We start from the raw sequence: 18,767 nt of genomic DNA, 5'->3' as shown, positions 1-18,767 counted from the left end.
TTTTATTATTTAACATCAACTTATTTATATTATTTGATTTATGTTATTACTATTCCCTCTCTCTCTCTCTCTCTCTCTCTCTTAAATGTAATAATAACATGCATTAAAATAAGAAGCCTTAGAAAACCCAAATCTCTCTCTCTCTAAAATAATGTATAGCTTTATTGATCCAATCAAAATAAACAATGATTACTTATTTTATTCAATTAAAAAAAGTAACAAAATAGATAAATAATAATAGCAAAAGAAAATACATTTTGACATAATAGACGTAATTTAATTTATAGATAACGAAAAAAGGTGATATTATCATACTAATACTATGACTTTATTATAATAAAGTTTTGTGAGATCATATTTAAAAGTTAAATATCTAAAGTTTATAATGAATAACGGTCTTATGTATAATATATATAACCTTATTAAATGTTTTATTTATAAGACTTTTAATGTGGTTGTATCTGACATTATAAGACTCTATTAAATGTTATATTCAAAGGTCCATATCTAAATATGACATTTAGATATTTAAAGGTCTTATAAAGTTATATTGATACTTTATACATAAAACATTAAATTTATAACCTTATTAAACGCAAATCTAAAAGTTAAATATCTATAAAGATATGATATATCTTATTATTATTTTTATAAAATCAATAAAGATATTGCTTTATAATACGATATAATGTTATAAGACTCTATAAAACCTAACAATACCTCATATGACCTTATAAGATCATAACGTATTTTATATAACAATACCATTATGTATTTATAACATTTAATAAGGTCTAGGTATCACATAAATCTCCTCTTCTCATTGAAGGACAGCCGTGCATAGCATGATCATTAGCAGCAGTTGAGCTCTGGGCAATAATAAGAGGCTTACATAATTTTTTTTTTTTTTGTATGGGCTACAAAACAGGTTTTTTGCTATCAGATTCAAAAGAAGTTCTTTTGAAGCTAGGAGGAACTGATAAAAACATCACCTGGGATCTTCAAGCAATGTATGATCACATACTTGAATTATTATTAGTTTTTGAAAATGTAAATTTGCTTTTTGTAAACAGGGAAGTAGTTAAGCTAACTCATGAACTTACAAAGAGAGCAAGGCTTAAAACAGTTATGTTAATAGAACCAACCCCCTTATGTACTTACCCACATGTTTTTTGGATGGTTATAAAAGGGGGACTCAATTGTACCCATGATGTTTTTAGTGGATCCTTTTTTAGTGAGAAAAAAATAAGGTCTAGGTACGATCTTTAACAAGGTCAAGTCTTGTTTTGAACATCCTTTGTTTCTTAACCCTAAAATCATCTTGATTTTTATTTAAGACTCCCTAAAACTCTAAATTAAAAACCATAACCGCCCTCTCTTTTTATTTCCTTTTAAAAATCAGTCAAAATATTTAAATTTTAAATTAAAGTTCCCCTCTTTCTAAAGACCCCCAATATCATCATAATCCTTACTTAACAATCCCTAAAACCATAAAGAGAAAAGCCATACTTGTCTCATCTCTATTTCCCTCTTAAAATTTAGTTAACTATATTTAAATTTAAATTTTGAATTTTGAATTTTAAATTAAAGCTCTTCTCTTTTTAGAAAATAAATAAGGGAGACAAGACGGAGCATTTTAAGAAAGGTTGTCCCCTAGGATTGTCCCAATCCTTAACACTACTTAAAACCTTAAAACAAAATTCCTAACCGCCACTCTTTATTTCCCTCTTAAAACTTGGTCAAACATATTTAAATTTTAAATTTGAATTTTAAATTTTAAATTAAAACTCTTCTCTTTCTTAGGTGTGGCAAATGGGTCTGTTAGGAGGAGGTGTAGAGGAGAGGGTTCGATTCAGGTGAGAGCTTGAGGGAGAGGAGAGAGTGTGAGAGAATGGAGAGAGTGTTGAGGGAGAGAAGAGAATGTGTGAGAGAATCCCTAGGGTTTGTTCGGTGTTTGGGTTTTTTAGTCTAGGTTTTTTTTCTCTTTTTTATTTTTTTATTTTTTGGATTTTTCTTTAAACCGAATTGGGGCCGGGCTCCTAGTTTAGTTTGATTAGGACTAGATTGGTTGGGTTTAGTTGGGCTTTGGTTAGGGTTTTAGGGTTTGAGTGGAAAAGATTAGGGTTTTAGATTATAGAGGTTTGAAAGGATAGAGGGTTAAGATTGTTTTGTCCTAATATAAAGGATAGGATGTTGCTAGAGTTTTTCTTAATTTTTCCTTTTTTCTTGCTTGGGACAAACCTAGATTCCTTGTCTAGGCTCGGTCTCCTTCTCTTTCATAAATGGCTAGACAATCTTCCTTAATTTTCTTCCATTTGTCTCCCTTACTAATGATCTAAGATGGGGGAGCTCCTAATTTAAAATTCAAATTTGTTTGACTGAAATTTTGAGAGGGAATGGAGAGGAGGGTGACTAGGGTTTTAGAGATTAGGGTTTTGTGGTGTTTTCTAAAGGTTGGGCTGATTATAGGGTGAAGAGAGAGCGATGGGCTTAGGTTACATCTAGGGTTATTGGGAGGTTCTAGATAATTTCTAAAAGTGTGAGAGGACCTAAAAGAAAATGTGTAGGGGGTTTTAGAATGAAAGGGTAAATTCAAAGGGGTATGAAGTGCAGAACTCAAGGGTTGGGACTAAAACTCAAGATGTTAGGGTTTATCTCGAACAACGAGATCACACGAATTAGAATCTTCGTAGATAAAAGGGTAGAATGGGGAATTTTGTAACAAGATTTTCCAAGCGGGGTTTGATGGCTTCAAGAGGTATGCCAAAGTGAGAAATCCTGATTTGGAGTATGCTAAGCAATGTAGGTCATCGAATTGGGATTTTTCTTGATGGAACGGTAAAATGGTCATTTTGGATCTAAAAAATGGAGGAGGGTTTATCTAGGTGTTTAGGAAGGTGATGGAATTCAGGAACTCAACAATATGTTGCAGAGGGCCGAATAACTAATAAAGAAGGATGAGCCCCTAGCCATGCTTGTTGAAGCTGGCATGAAGGGCAAGAAGAGGAGGACAAAGAGAAAGCGCAGACGAAGGCCACCAAACCCAAGAAATAGAGGAAAGACAAGGCATCTGATACCTGCCACTTCTGCCATCAGACTAGCCATTGGAAGAGGAACTATCCTCAATACTTTGAATCCAAAAAAGGTAATTTCGAATCTTGTGTCATAGAAACCAATTTGTTGGTAGTTTCTGCCTCCTGGTGTATTGACTCCAGGGCTTCAACTCATGCGTGTAACTCACTGCAGGGGTTCAAGGTAAGCAGAAGGTTGAGTGAAGGAGAGGTGACACTTTACTTGGGGACTTCTACAAGTGTTGCAGCTACAACCATAGGAACCATAGAATTAATTTTTAGAGAAGGAACTACTGTACTCAAAGATTGTCTTTTTGTACAAAATTTAAGAAGAAATTTGATTTCTGTCTCAAAACTATGTGCGGATGGATATTTTGTCTTCTTTAGTAATACGATTACTATCAAAAGAAACTGGAGAATGGTCTCTATGTTCTACATCATTCTCTAGAAACTAACATAGCCGAAACTACATCGGCTGATATCCCCAAGAAAAGAACCCGTGATATAGTTAATCCCATGTGCCTGTGGCATTACCGACTTGGCCATATCAGTATTGATCGTATCACAAGGTTGGTAAAGGATGGTCCTTTGGATTTTTTAACTGTAGAAGATCTTCCCACTTGTGAGCCTTAACTTCTGAGTAAAATGACGAAACTGCCATTTAACGGTAAGCCTAAAAGATGTACGGGCACGCTTGACCTTATACATACTGATGTATGTGGTCCCCTGATTGTTAGGACTCGTAACCAACACGTGTACTTCATTACATTTACCAATTATTATTCTCGGTACGGTTACATGTACCTAATGAGACATAAGTCTGAATCCTTTAAAAAGTTCAAGGAATTCAGACAAGAGGTCGAGAAACAGTTAGGGAGAGAAATTAAGGCCCTTTGATTAGATCGTGATGGTGAATATCTCTCTGATGAACTCAGGGACTACTTGAAGGTCAACAGGATAGTATCATAGTTGGCTCCTCCTGCTACACCACAGCTTAACGGTGTTTCAGAGATGAGGAATATGACCTTATTAGATATGGTCCAGTCCCTTCTCGTACACTTAGAGTTACCCACATCCTTTTGGGGATACACATTAGAGACTGTGATATACGTGCTGAATCGGGTTCCAACCAAATCGGTTCTGAATACTCTATACGAACTTTGGACCGGAAAGAAACCAAGTGTTAGACATTTGAAGATTTGGGGTTGTCTAGCGCACGTTAAAAGAACAAGTGCAGACAAATTGGAATCCAAGACCAGTCATTTCCTATTCGTAGGCCACCCCAAAGGCTCTGTGGGTTACCTATTCTATGACCCAAGTGAGTAGAAGGTGTTCTACAGTCGGAATGCCCATTTCTTGGAGAATGAATATATCCTGAACAACCATCATCAGGAAATAGTTCTTGATGAGGAGAGCTCAGGAGCAATGGGAGGTGTCCCACATGTTCTAGGTATTGACCAACCTAGAAGATCTACCCGGGTATCCAGGCCACCAGTCCGTTTTGGCTATGACTAGGATAGTTACCTGGTGGAAGCCATGACTAGTGAGGAGGATCCGTGACTTATACGAAAGCTATACTGGACATAGATTCCTTGAAGTGGGTAGATGCCATGAGAGTTGAGATGGACTTAATGAAGAACAATGGAGTTTGGACTCTAGTAGATCCGCCCTCGGGGTAAAAGCAATTGGTTGCAAATGGATCTATAAGAGGAAGAAGGGCCCCGATGGTAAGGTTGAGACCTACAAAGCTCATTTGGTGGTGAAAGGGTATACTCAGAAAGAAAGCATCGATTATGAGGAAACCTTTTTGCCCATGGCCATGCTTAAATCCATTAGGGTCCTGCTAGTTGTAGCAGCATACCATGACTACGAGATTTGGCAAATGGATGTCAAAACTGTGTTCCTGAATGAAGATTTTACTAAAGATATCTATATGCAGCAACCGCAAGGTTTCATAGCTGTGGGTCAGGAACACATGGTATGTAAGTTAAATAGATCCATATATGGACTTAAGCAAGCTTCTAGGAGTTGGAACATCTGGTTTGACTCTACTATCAAAAAGTTTGACTTTGAGCAGAACCCGGATGAGCCCTGTGTTTACAGGAAGTCTAGTGGGGACATGGTTACGTTTTTTGTTCTGTATGTAGATGACATTCTACTCATTGGGAATGATGTAGGAATGTTGACTATGGTGAAAGTATAGCTTTCATAGCAATTCTCCATGAAAGATCTTGGAGAAGCCTCCTATATATTGGGTCTTCGATTCTACAGAGATAGATCGAAGATGACAATAGGATTATCCCAATCTGCTTACATTGATAAGATAGTCAAGAAATACAGCATGGAGAACTCCAAGAAAGGAAATGCTCCCTTCAGCCATAGAGTCACTCTCTCCAAGAAGATGTCTCCTAAGACTTCTGAGGAGATTGAGGGCATGAAGGACATTCCCTATGCTTCAGCCATAGGGAGCATCATGTATGCCATGCTGTGCACTTGTCCTGACATTGCTCAGGCAGTGTGTGCTAAGCAGATTCCTGGCCAACCCAAGGTAGGAGCACTGGACCGCTGTGAAAAATATACTTAAGTACCTTCGAATGACAAAAGAGTTTTGTCTAGTATTTGATGATTGCTCACTATAGATCCAGGGGTATACTGATGTCGAATTCCTGTTGGATCTAGATGATAGAAAGTTTACATCTGGGTATGTTTTCACGATAGGATCATGTGTTGTTTGCTGGAAAAGCAGCAAACAGGGGTCCACGACAGACTCCATAATCGAAGTTGAATACATTGCCGCAAGTGAAGCTGCCAAAGAAGCCGTGTGGATGAAAAAGTTCATTCACGAATTGGGAGTAGTTCTGTCCAACACAACACCCATCTCGTTATTGTGTGACAACAATGGAGCTATCGCTCAGGCTAAGGAGCCACGAGCCCACTCGAAATCAAAGCACATCGAGAGGAAGTACCACGTACTGCGGGAGAGTGTTGGTAGAGGGGACATCCTGATTCAGAAGGTAGCGTAAGTGGAGAATGTAGCAGACCCATTGGTTAAGCCACTCACATAGAAAGTGTTTGAGAAACACGTGGAAAGTTTGGGATTCCGGCTTATACCAGATTGGAGCTAAGTGCAAGTGGGAGTTGTTAGACAGTGTATGCCCTTAGCTCCAATCAGATTGATGTGCATTATGACATTTATTGTAAATGAATAAAGTAAATATTTGATTCATGTTATTGTAGTGTGTTTCTGTGTAATACCCTTAAACTAGACACATAATGAGACTCGTGTTAGTTTAGAATGTTCACAGCCAATGGGTCAATCTGGGGTGATCTATCCTGATAAGGTTAACACTGATGTGCCGCCAAGTTGGTTGGGGTGGCATGTCTCAGCCGCTAGGGTAAGACCCGAGGTACATGCAGTGTAGGTTTAACTTGAAACCTTGAACCGGACCAGAATTTCAGTGTTGCCCTGGACCTTGGTGATAAGTGGGCAAAATTGGAATGTTACACCTAACCCCTAGACTCGATTATGATACTTCACTAGGTGTTGGATTGGGCTGTCTTTGACATGCCAATCAGTGAGATCCTTAGAGGGGTCAAAACCTAGGTATGTTGGGACTGTTTGAGAATTCATCTGAGTGGGTAATCACAGTGACAGGATCAGCCCCTTTGTCAGACAAAGGTAATGATCGGGGATGCACTCTCTCTGATGAAAACCAAGACTGTCGGCAGTTGATTTCAATTGTTGAAATTTGTTTTGCAAAATGTTTGCAAAATGTTTGCAAATTGTTGAAACCATAATATATATATATATATATATATATATATATATATATATATATTATGGTTTCAAAATGTTTGCAAATGGTTTTAATTCCCGGGATCCATGTGAGTAGATAATGCAACACTGTTCCTTGCAACCGAGGGAGATGTCCTCTCTTGTCGGGCAGTGTTTGATCATTATGGGCTAAGAGGTTAAGTGTAAGACCATTGAGGGTAATACCTGATGGGCTAATCTTGCATCTGCCCATAGTCCCTGGGTTTTTATAAGGTGGCTTGGCCCAGGGACCACTTAGTGTAAGTGTTGGGCCCATTAGGAGTCCATGTGATGGGCTTCAAGGGGTTTACCGTCTTTTCAGTAAATTTGGCCAGGCCTTGTAACAGAGGTTGGGCCGAACCCATGTGGCTGATGAGTATATCAATGTTTGGGTCCCACGCCATACAAAGAAGCCCAACTGGGCAACAAATTGGAAGCATACCGAGCACTTAGACTTCATGGGCCTAAAGCCCATTTCGAACTAGGCTGATATGATCAGTTAAATAAGGGCAGATCTGGGATTAAATTAGCAAATATGATAGGGTCTTATCCCTATCCACTCAGAGAGTCCAGATCTAAATATGGATTTGAATCTAGAAACTTCTTAATGAGATTAGGAGAGGGCTGATCTAATCTGTAGATAAGATAAGGGTCTATCCTTATCACTTAAAGAGAGTCCAAATTCAAACAAGAATTTGAATCAGGAACCTCCTAATGGGATTAGGAGTTGATCTCTTTAAGCCTATAAAAGCAGGAGGGGGTGAACCATTCAAGACACTCCAGCCTTCCAGAGATACAAGATCTCAGAGCACAGAGAGAAGTTGAATACAGTGTGACTGCGCCTTTTCCCTGCGTTCTCCTCCTGCCGCCGCCATATTGCCAGTTCGCTCTCCAGTTTTGTAGGAGTGATCAAGATCAGTTCTTGATATCAGCCTTTAGAGAAAGGCTGATTTGAAGGGTTTGGTTCTTGGGAAGAACACTGTCGATTCTGCTCCACCCTACACTGTGTCATCTTCAATGGGAGCAGTCTTTAGAGATTTTCTTTGGGCGTGAACACCTTCATTGGGAGATACTATTTATTCGTATCAGGTATATCCCTGTCCTACATTTTGGTTCAGATCTGGTTCGATTTTGGTTCAAGATTGATCATTGAAAAATGTAGTTTTTCTAAAACAAGGAATGTGATTCCCACATGAGAGAGAGAGAGAAATTTTTGAAATTTCACCCTACCTTCCTTTAGGGTTCGGCCATCCATATGATGGATCTCTCATCCCTTCACTTCTTATCTGTTTGCTATATATAATTTCCTAAGTTCGAATCTATTCTTCTTTGGAATCTTGGCTTGATTGTAGTTGCAACCATATTCTAAAACATTTTCCAACAAAATATATCCTATACAAGTATTATTAAAATTCATAGGGAGATGTTCCCAATGTACAATTGGATGCCCCTGATTTTGGAGTATGTGTGGAGTTTTTGCTTGCATAAGATTCTATTGCATTTCTTAATTTGTGTGTGTCATCCTTGCGCAAGGGCCATGCTAATCTTCTCTTATAGTTCCAATTTTATCGGAGAGGGCACTTTTGTTAACAATCATACAATGACACATATCTTTATGCCATAATTTTCTCGTAATGATTATTGCCTACTTAATAACAAAGACAAAAGCTTTAAAATCATCACCATCATCCAAGCCTTATCTCAACCATATGGGGTTGGTTACCTACATGAATCTTGTTTTGCCATTCCATTCAATCCTGACATATCCCTACCCATTTTACACTTAGGCCCCATTCATTTTGTGGATTCTACAGGGGAGGGAGTTGGCCAATGGGATTGTAGATCCCATTTACCACTTTTTCCATGCTCATTTTTTATAGTAGAAAAATCACTTTCCCTAATACTTCTCTCCCGAATTGGTAAATAACTTTCCCACTTAGAGAAAAAATTGGAAATTTTACCTATTCTAACAATGGCTTTTTGCGGATAAAAGAATCATTATATAATTTAACTAAGAATCAAAAGAGCACAAGTAAGTTTACTTGACTGGATAAGTATTTCCTAAATAACACTTAGATAAGTAAATATCTTTTTGAAAAATGAAGGCGGCCTAATGTTAAGGTATAGGGCGACATTTCTAGAAGATGTCTTGGCATGAACATAAAATGATAAATCATGTCCCATGAGAATTTGACAAAAGTTTTAATATCCATGTCAACCTAATGCAACCCCCTCTTTAGTTATTCAGGCCTTGAAATCTGATTGCTTTATTAATTACATAACAGACCCATAAAGTATGAAGACTTTGGAGAGGACAGAGGCCAGGCATCAAATGGCAAATTTAGACCAGAATGAGCTCATCAGCTATAAGAACTCAGTTTCGACATCTAACAAGTTGAGATTCGACCTTTGACTTAGCATTTTAGATAAGTAACGGGGTCGGACTGTGCGTTTGGGTGTCGGTTCATGCAATATTGCAATTTGAAGCTTTGAGTCCACCCTAGCAAGTAGCAAGATTGTTTTCTATTTCTGTTATCAAGGATTCAAGTTAACCCACCATGGACCCAATCTGTTGAGACTTGGCTCGCCCAGCCCATTACCATTGGAAACACTTGGGCCTATTCCTGGATAAATTGAGGAATTTTAATTATCTAAAATCAAATAAATAAACTAACGTCAGAAAAGATTCTTCAACTCTACTCCACATAGTGGAAGTAGCCAGCCCATAGTGGATGAAGCGAACCCATGTGAAGTAGGAAATCCATTTTAAATTAGTTAAATCAAGCAATTAAAGAAAATGTCAGAAATGATTCTTCAACCCTACTCAATATTTATAGTCGAATAAGCAAACTCATTTTATTGAGTAAGTGATCTACTTCCACTTGGTAATGGATAGAACAAAAGGTCAAAAGACTCCATTTGAAAGACCAATAGACCCGAAATAAAAATGCTTGAAAATTTTTTCAGCTTCCTAGAACATGTCATAAATAACAATATAGTTTATAAGTTATTATCATCATATGATAACAATATTATTATAAACAATAACATTAATATTAATAATTAATAATTAATAAATAGTTACAAAATGATTAACATCCAATACTTAAAAGTAAAATAATATTAATTAGTACTTAACAATTAATTATAAAAGAAGTAAAATGCAGTAAATAAAATATGTATTAAATAATTGATAAATTAAATGTAAGGCATTTAAATTAATAATTAATAAAATAATACATATTTTCATGGGTCCATGTGCCATTCTTCATTTGTATAGTATTAACTAGATCCACATACATGTTTTTATGAATATGTTACTTTCAGACAAAATTTTACAAGAAGCTCGGTGGGTCTCTTTATTTGCTGAGATTTTGAAAGATCCTTTTAGAAAGATGTGCCAAATGGCAAAAAAAAAAAGTAGGGTCAGAACCTGATTCTTCAACTCCACTCAACTCATCGGAAGAAGCAATTAAGCCCATGGTTAAGAGAATCTGCTATGGATCAGTGGTACTGATAGCTCCGCTTTGCAACCTTATATAAGAAACCCTTGGAGAAAAAGCTGCATTGCACAAGTAGAACTGCTATGGCTTTGTTCAATTATTTTCTTCTCCTCTTTCTCCTCTTCCTTTGCAATTGCAAGGCAGATTTCTTGGGGGAGTACTGCGGAAAAAATACACCCATGAGCCCTGATAGCCTGAAATCAGCCAACATTAATCACTTATTAATCAATCTGGTGGCAAATCTCCCCTCCAATGGATTTTCTTCTACTTCATATGGAGTAGGCATCAACCCAACCTATGTCCTAGCCCAATGCAGGTGGGATGCAACCAAGCAGCACTGCTCGAGCTGCATCCAAGATGCAGCAATGCAGGTCCGCCAACGCTGCCCAAATCAAGGTGAAGCATGAACATGGTTCGGTTATTGTTTCTTGCGTTTTGGCATTCAGAACTTCACAGGAAAAGCCGATGTATCTTTCGGAATAATCTATTGGAATGTGCAGAACATAACAAATCCTGCTAACTTCTACCTGAAACTTGGAGCTCTAATGGATCGAGTGAGAAAACAAGCTTTGGAGAGTTCCAGTGTTGGATTGTTTGGTAATAAAGGAGTTGTCAGCTTGACATCTTCTGAAACTCTATACGCCTTGGTGCAATGCACTAGAGACCTATCTAAGCTACAATGTGGTAAGTGCTTAGACATAGCCATCAGCCAATTCTCAGTGTTTTGCATGAACCGGAAGGGCTGTCGAGTTCTATACGGAAGTTGTTTTGCCCGGTATGAGCTCTATCCCTTCTTTTTCCCTCTGAGTAATTCAACCTACTCTGCTTCATCAGCTAAGTATTTGAGGGCAGCTATCTATCCATGACTACTTGTTAAAGGATTGAATCTCCAATTGCTGGAATGCCCGGTGAGATTATGTATCTGCATGTCAATAAGTACTCATTTGGTTTGAAGCAAGAAAATAAATTTTGTTTTCTAATTGTACTTCTGAGTTTTGATTATAGATGGTTCATTTTCTGTTCTTTTTTTTTCCGAAAAATAATGACAGTCCCATTGCAGATTACTGAGTTACACTGCAAACCTATAAAAATTCAAAATGTCAAATATTCCCACTTTATACATCAATACTTATTCATAAGTTAACATCAATTCCAAACTGGTACCTACCTTAATTGTACTTTGGTTTTAAAAGAATCCTAATTCTAGCTTACCACAAAAACAGTAGTGAGGCTGACTTGTTATGGGAGTATCTGTCGTTACTCTTCAAAGGAATCAGTTTGCATTAGAATTTTGTTTTGTATGGGAGTGCAAATGAATTAAAAGTCAAAATATAAATATAAAAGTGTAAGAAGGTTTTGTATAGAACATATTTGTATTTGCACTCTTTGAGTAAATTGAAAAGCAAATGTTGTCCTATTATCCCCATTCCCCAATTTATGTGAAAGAAAATCAGGGTGGGAGGAAGTTTATCTAGTTGATTGAGTAAAGTGGGGACTGAAATGATGTGGTCCCTACACTTTATATGGGAGAGAGCAAAGATCGAAAAGGTTGTGTAAAATTTGCATTTGTATTATTGTATCTTATTTTTTGAAATAATTTTATTTGTTAGGATGTTATGAATAGACCCTTTGACCCAATGGTATTGAACTGCTGACCTGTTCACCCACAGGGAAAAGCGGTTGACCCTCAAACCTCCTCCATGGCACCGTCGTTAATAAGCAACCTTTTCAATCTTAGATATACTTTTGATTCTCCACAACCGGTGCATGCTTTCCAAGGATTAAAATATTAATAATTAAGTCCGGTACTTAAAATTATTGGTATATATCAGTCCCGTTTGGTGTATCTTTTTCGGAAGATTTTCAGATAGTTTTAAAGTTCAAAAAATGCATTAAGTTTTTTCATGAAGATCTGAATAATCTAAGGTTAGTTTGGTAGATATACATCTTTCTGTTTCTTTTTGTGTAAGAATAAAATAAGAAAGATGCAAAAAGTTTTATTTAAAGTTTTCCGAAATCAGTCTAAAATAGGCTTTTTGCATTTTTTCGATATTCTGGCTTTTGACGATTAAATCTTCCACAAACTAAACGAAAATGGACCAAAAATGGATCTATCCAACTTATAAACAGCCAAAAGACCATACAAAAAGAAATGCTAAACAGGTCCAATTTTTTTTTTATCTTTTTCACTTTTTCTAAATGATTAATTAGAGGATATATTTGATAATTCCAAGGTTTTAAAACTCTTTTACATATAATACATATTTGGGTGCACTGGCCAGTGATATGGTATTAATTAATATTTTGATCTGATGATCGAACTAAGGGCCTGTTTTGGGAGGAGTAGTCCACCTTTGATTATGCTGCTTAACTGCTTTTACTGAGGCGTTTTAAACTAATTTCATCTAAAAATTGATTTCTTCACCCAATGAAAGCTTGTTTGGAATATTCAGGTTTTTCACCAAAATGACCAAATATAGCTTCAAAGGGTTTCTTATGTAGGGCCCACTTTGTAAATCCAGGAGCTACCGCATGCACGAAAGCTTATTTTGGCTTCCCAGATTTTTACCAGAATGATCAAACATAGCATCAGGACTTTTTTTTTTTTTAATGTGGGGCCCACCTTGCAAATTCCGAAGCCATTGCATACACTAAAGTCATCCATCCTAAACAATCACTAAGTTTTCTCATGTTCAGCCAGATTGGTTACATGGTTATGTTTTAACTTAACATTGATAATCAATTTACCATTTGATGAGGGTATTCAGGAGGATGGTGGCAAGAAATAACATCATTCTATTTTAAGAGGCGTTATTTGAGGGGCTAAACTGCAAAAGTAGTTGAACTGAATGTTTTATTGTTTTATCTTTTAGTGTGTAATATAAATAAATATGAGAAAATTTCCGATTAATATCTTGTATTTTGGCTTTATGTTATTTTGGTTTTCAAACTTTAAAATGTGATAATTCAGTACCTGAATTTTCAAAGCATATCAATGCAGTATCTATTGTTAATCAACTGTTAAATACCTTTGAAAAAGATATAAATGTCCTTCAAATGTCATCTAATTTTCATTATCAACCATTCAAACATTAACAAAAAATTAACAGTCCTAAATCCTTGCCTCTTTTATTCAAAAAAGTTATGATTCAAAATGCCCACCGAGACATAACTCTAACTATTTTGAATAAAAGAAGCAAGGATTTGAGATTGTTAATTTTTTGTCAACGTTTGAATGGTCGATAAAGAAAATTAGATAACACCTTAAGGGAATTTTTGTTTTTTTCAAATGCTACTTAACGGCTGATTAACAACTGGTTAACGGTAAGTACTGAATTGACATGTTTTAAAAGTTTGGGTACTGGATTGTCGCATTTTAAAGTTCAGAGACCATACTATTACTAGGCCCAAAGTACAAGATACTAATGTAGAATTTTCTCGATAAATATTAACACATTTTGAGGTTATAACCCAACTTCATCAACTTCATCCATTAAGTTAATGAACACTTTAACAACTCAATCACTAAAATACAAAACCAAAGAAATAAGTCATTCAATTCAGCTACTTAAGCTTATCAAACAGCTCTTCTTAAACCCTCCCTTCAACGCGCGGATTGCTGTTGTAGGCTAGGTAATACCTTCTTAGATAGCTTCGGTGAGGGTGCTTAATTACTCTGGTCATAAAGTCTTACAATCAAACCTAGCTTCATACAATATTTTTCTCCCCGTGATTATTGCATACGGCATACCTAATAACAGTTACAAAGACAAAAGCTTTGAATTCTTCCTGCACAATTAATCACATAACGAGGAGACAAAGTACGAAAACCTTGGATAGTCAGGACAAAAGTCAGTGAGTAATAAAAACTCCTATGAGGCACCAAATGTCAAATTTAGACAGACAGTAATCAGCCATAAGATGATAAGAACTCGGTTTCAACATTTAAAGAGTTGAGATTTGGCCATGACTTCTATGTAACAGGGTCAGGCTATACTGGAAGTATGGGTGACAATTATGGAGTTGGCACACTAATTTGCAGCCTTGGCTCAACCTAGTAAGCCTGCTTTCTGTTTCTTTTATCAAGGACTCAGGCTAACCCATGGACCCAACCTGTTGAGACTTGGATTTGGGCCCGGCCCATTATTAATCCTACTGGAAAACACCCAGGGCCCGTTTTGTTAACAGTTAAAATTGAATCGGAATCAGAATGAAAATCGGTCGGAATGATCTATTTCTACAGTTTGTTTGATTCAAACAGGAATCAGAGCGAGAATTGAAATAACTTGAAATGGGATTTTATTCTCAAGAGAAGGGAAGGGAATGACCATTCCCAAATGGAGGAATGCCATTCCATAAGAATGGAAATGGGAATTCCAATTCCATCCAACCAAACAGTTGAAATTGAAATGACCCATTCTGATTCCGATTCCAAACCCCTGTTTCTGTGAACCAAACAGGCCCTCAGTTTATCCAATACAAGTGAAATCATTTGCATTATCACAACAATAACAATAACAATACAACTAAATCAAAATGCTCATTGTGTCATGGTTTTATCAGTTAACCGGGTGGTTAGCCCATTTAAACCGTGAAAACCGTTGTTTAACCGGGACCCAAAAGGTTGTTAGATCACCGGTTCAACCTTCTTGTCCGGTCCTAGTGTTACAATAAAAATCTCAAGTTTCTAGATACAATGATGAATTTTAATTTTCTTAAAATCAAATAGATAAAGATAAGGCCAGAAAACTATCATCCAAGGATTCAACTCCACTCAACATAGTGGAAGAAAGCAAGTAGTCCATGGTCAAGAAAGTCTGCTATGGAACAGTGGTACAGTTAGCCCCATACAGCTATTTTAATACTCTTCAACCCTTATAATAATAAGAAGCTCATGAAGAAAAAAGCTGCAATGAAGAGGTAGAAGAAATAATGCTATGGCATTGTTCAATTATCTTCTTCTTATCTTCCTCTTCCTCGTTTGCAATTGCACAGCAGACCACTTGGGGGAGTTCTGCAACAAAGACAAGAACATAAGCAGTGACAGCCCGAAATCAGCCAACATTGATCATTTGTTAGCTGATCTGGTGTCAAAGACCTCCTCAAATGGCTTCACTGCTACTTCCCATGGAGTAGGCGAGGACCGAGTCTATGGGCTTGCCCAATGCAGGGGGGACGTGAGCAAGAAGGACTGCTCGAGCTGCATCCAAGACGCAGCAAAGCAGATCCGCCAACTCTGTCCAAATCAAGCTGATGCCAGGATATGGTTTGACTATTGTTTCTTGCGGTATGATATTCAGAACTTCATAGGAGAAGTCAATACAGCTTTCGGAATATTCTACTGGAATGTGGAGAATGTAACAGATCCTGAGACGTTCGACAAGGATCTTGGAGCTCTAATGGATCAAGTGAGAGAACAAGCTTTGGTGCCTAAAAATGGTGGGTTGGGTAAAGGAAAGACCAAGCTGACACCTTTTGAAACTCTATATGCATTGGTGCAATGCACTAGAGATCTGTCTCAGCTACCATGTGCTCAGTGCTTAGCCATAGCCGTCAGCAACTTCCCGGTGTTCTGCGAGCACCGGAAGGGCTGCCGAGTTCTATACAGTAGTTGTTATGTCCGGTATGAGCTCTATCCCTTCTTTTTCCCTCTAGACTCAAGCAACAGTACTGGTTCATCAGATAAGTATTTGAGAGCTGTTATGCATCCATGACTACTTAAAGATAGAAAGATACAATCCAGTGATAATGTCCAGTGAAATAATGTATCTGCACATTTTCCTTGAAATAAAGAAGTGGAAAGCAAAATCATGGAGGCCTGGTGGTAAGTTACCATTTGGTTTGAAGCAAGAAAAAAAAATGATTTGCTACTTGTACTTTTGATGGTAGATGCATGACTCTTTTTTCCTTTTTTTCCTCTGGTTGCATCTGTTTACAATGAAAATTTTATTTGTATTGCTGCAAATGCATGGACCGAAATGGTCAGGTGACAATTTCCTTTCTACCCCAGAATCGTTATTTCACCAAAAACTATTGATTTAGTCAGCAAACGGTTGAACCGTTTGAACCATCTAACAGTTTTAGCTATTTTTTAATTTTTTATTTTTTGTTAGAATGGGCCATTCGTTTGGTTCAAACAATCAGATTGTTCAACCCAGAAATCAGACCCCTGACCGATTGTTGTCCGGTTCAATTTTAAAAACCTTGGAGAGGACTAATCCAGAAAGTAAAATGACGTGGTCTCCCATTTATGTGAGAGAAAATCATTGTGGAAAGAAGGTTGTCTGTTTGAACGAGTCAAGTGGAAAGAAAAATGATGCGGTCCTTACTTTATATGGGAGAGATTGAAGGTAGGAAGAAGGTGATGTAAAATTTTGCATCAGCTTTCAGGATGTCAAATTTGCATTCTAAGTGTTAATAGTGCACATGTTACCAAAAAAAAAAAAAAAAGTGAAATCATTGCATCAGATAGGGTGCAAATTGTGGATACAAAGAAACACATGAAAATCTGCACTGAATATAAATTTTGCATCTGTTTTGCATTTGCAATACGAACAAAAGGAGCCTAAACGAATTGCTTCTTGTCTCTTAGAAAATTTACCTTACACATTAACCTTATGGGTCATACTGTCATTTGAACTTTACTTCAAGTTGGGCAGAAATTTGATTCTAGATAAATAATCAGGGCATAACAATGTCCAACTTTAAAACAGAAGAAAAAGTGAGGCCCATATTGAAATCAATTGACTACTGCTCTAATCAATTAACAAGGGCGTTTGGCAACGTTTGCAAGAGTGCCCAACATTTTCCATGCGTTGTCTGGGAATTTTCGAACTAGCAAGAACGCTAAATTGAACTTCTAACTTTATTGGTGGTCTAAACAAAGGTTATGTTTCTGACTAAATGTAGTTAATAGCAAAACAACACCTCGAGAGTTTGTTATCAATTTTGCCTAAGATGTTGGATTAGCCCTTGTGTCGTTAAGGGCTAGCAATTTCATCATTATGTATCATTGTATTGACATTAGGGGTGTCAATTGGATTGGATTTGGTTCAATCTGATCCTGTTCAATGTGAGTCCATTATAAATAGACTAGGTCCAATTCAATCCAATAACTGTTTTGGACCAATTGGATCGGTCCAATTCAATGTCTAGACCGTCCAATCTGTTCAAATTCATTTTGATTTAGATTGATTTTAACCTAAACCCGGTCCATTGATACATATATTCTTATCTTATACCAATGGACCAGATAGTGGCTTTATCCAACCCGATCCAATACAAATTTGTTACGGATGGACCAGGTCCAATCCAATCTAATAAATATTTTGGTCTGGATTGATCCAATTTAATATGTCTTGTTGGTCCATCCAATTCGTCCAAATTGATTTTGGACTGGACGGGATCCAATCCAAAACCGGTCTATTGACACCCTTAATTGACATCATGAGTAAAGAAGCTCATCTCAGTTCAAATGATTCTTAATTATTTTCAATTTATTAAGTTGACAATCACATGTCTTCTTTATGGGCCCCTGTGTGATGTATGGAAAAAAGATGTTAGGATTTATTGGACTTAAAACTTATTGCTTTATAGGGCTATACAACCCGGGGGTAGGGGTGGAAATTTTCCCATCCTCATCAAGTACCTAACCTCCCTGATCAGGTGGTGATGGAGATGGAGACTACCTTAGTGGGGACAAGGTGGGGATGGGATTAATAGGAATCCTGATTGGGGACAGGGGATGGGGAGTGAAGTCCACACCCCACCCTGTCCCCAATTATATATATATATATATATATATATAATATTATTTATATTTTCTTGCATCATAGCCATAAGAAAAGTAAATTTAAATTAAGATAATGAAAGTTAAACTAATGTAATAATTGTTATTTCATTATTATAGAAAACAAAAAATGTGTTTATAACTTTGGAAATGATATTTTAATTTATATTAGTAATAAAATGTAAAAGATAAATAATTAATCTTTTATTAATAATTTATATTAATAACTAACATTTATTATTCATTAAAATTAGTAAAATTTTATATACAACAATTTCCCCGTACTTAGTACGAGGTCATTCGCTAGTTTAATAGACAAATAAGGAATTGTACAAACTAGGGATGCAAACTTGTAGTGTAAATTTTGTGTTAGGGGCTCAAGGATCAAGTCTGAACTGTTTAGAGACAGATCCTTGTGTTGGACAATACATGCCCTCGGTATCCAGTATATCATGTACATTGTATTTATCATTAACAAAATAGCAGTTTGTGATTTGGTTACTTGTATCACTTGGGTATGTATTTGTGAAAAGTCTTTGTTCTGCATTTTAGGATTAAGACCTAAGACATCTTCTTCAGTGTACAGACCA

At 36.7% G+C, this 18,767-nt stretch overlaps 1 protein-coding gene and 2 pseudogenes across 1 annotated transcript; 2 read left to right on the top strand and 1 right to left on the bottom strand.

Annotated features, from left to right (window-relative positions):
* Positions 1-8,371: 8,371 nt before the first annotated feature.
* LOC148874467 (U6 spliceosomal RNA) lies at positions 8,372-8,467 on the bottom strand (annotated as a pseudogene).
* Positions 8,468-10,471: 2,004 nt separating this feature from the next.
* LOC148874466 (cysteine-rich repeat secretory protein 55 pseudogene) lies at positions 10,472-11,254 on the top strand (annotated as a pseudogene).
* Positions 11,255-15,264: 4,010 nt separating this feature from the next.
* LOC148874465 (cysteine-rich repeat secretory protein 55-like) lies at positions 15,265-16,326 on the top strand. The gene has a single exon (XM_088965318.1). The coding sequence runs from the start codon at positions 15,326-15,328 to the stop codon at positions 16,100-16,102; it is 777 nt and encodes a 258-aa protein (XP_088821444.1). The 5' UTR covers positions 15,265-15,325; the 3' UTR covers positions 16,103-16,326.
* The last annotated feature ends 2,441 nt before the right edge of the window (positions 16,327-18,767 follow it).

The sequence above is a fragment of the Nelumbo lutea genome, chromosome 1 (assembly GCF_056320005.1).
Source record: "Nelumbo lutea isolate HS-2025 chromosome 1, American lotus-T2T, whole genome shotgun sequence".
Lineage (NCBI taxonomy): Eukaryota > Viridiplantae > Streptophyta > Magnoliopsida > Proteales > Nelumbonaceae > Nelumbo > Nelumbo lutea.
Note: the sequence above shows the minus strand (reverse complement) of the source record. Positions and strands in the feature narration are given on the sequence as shown.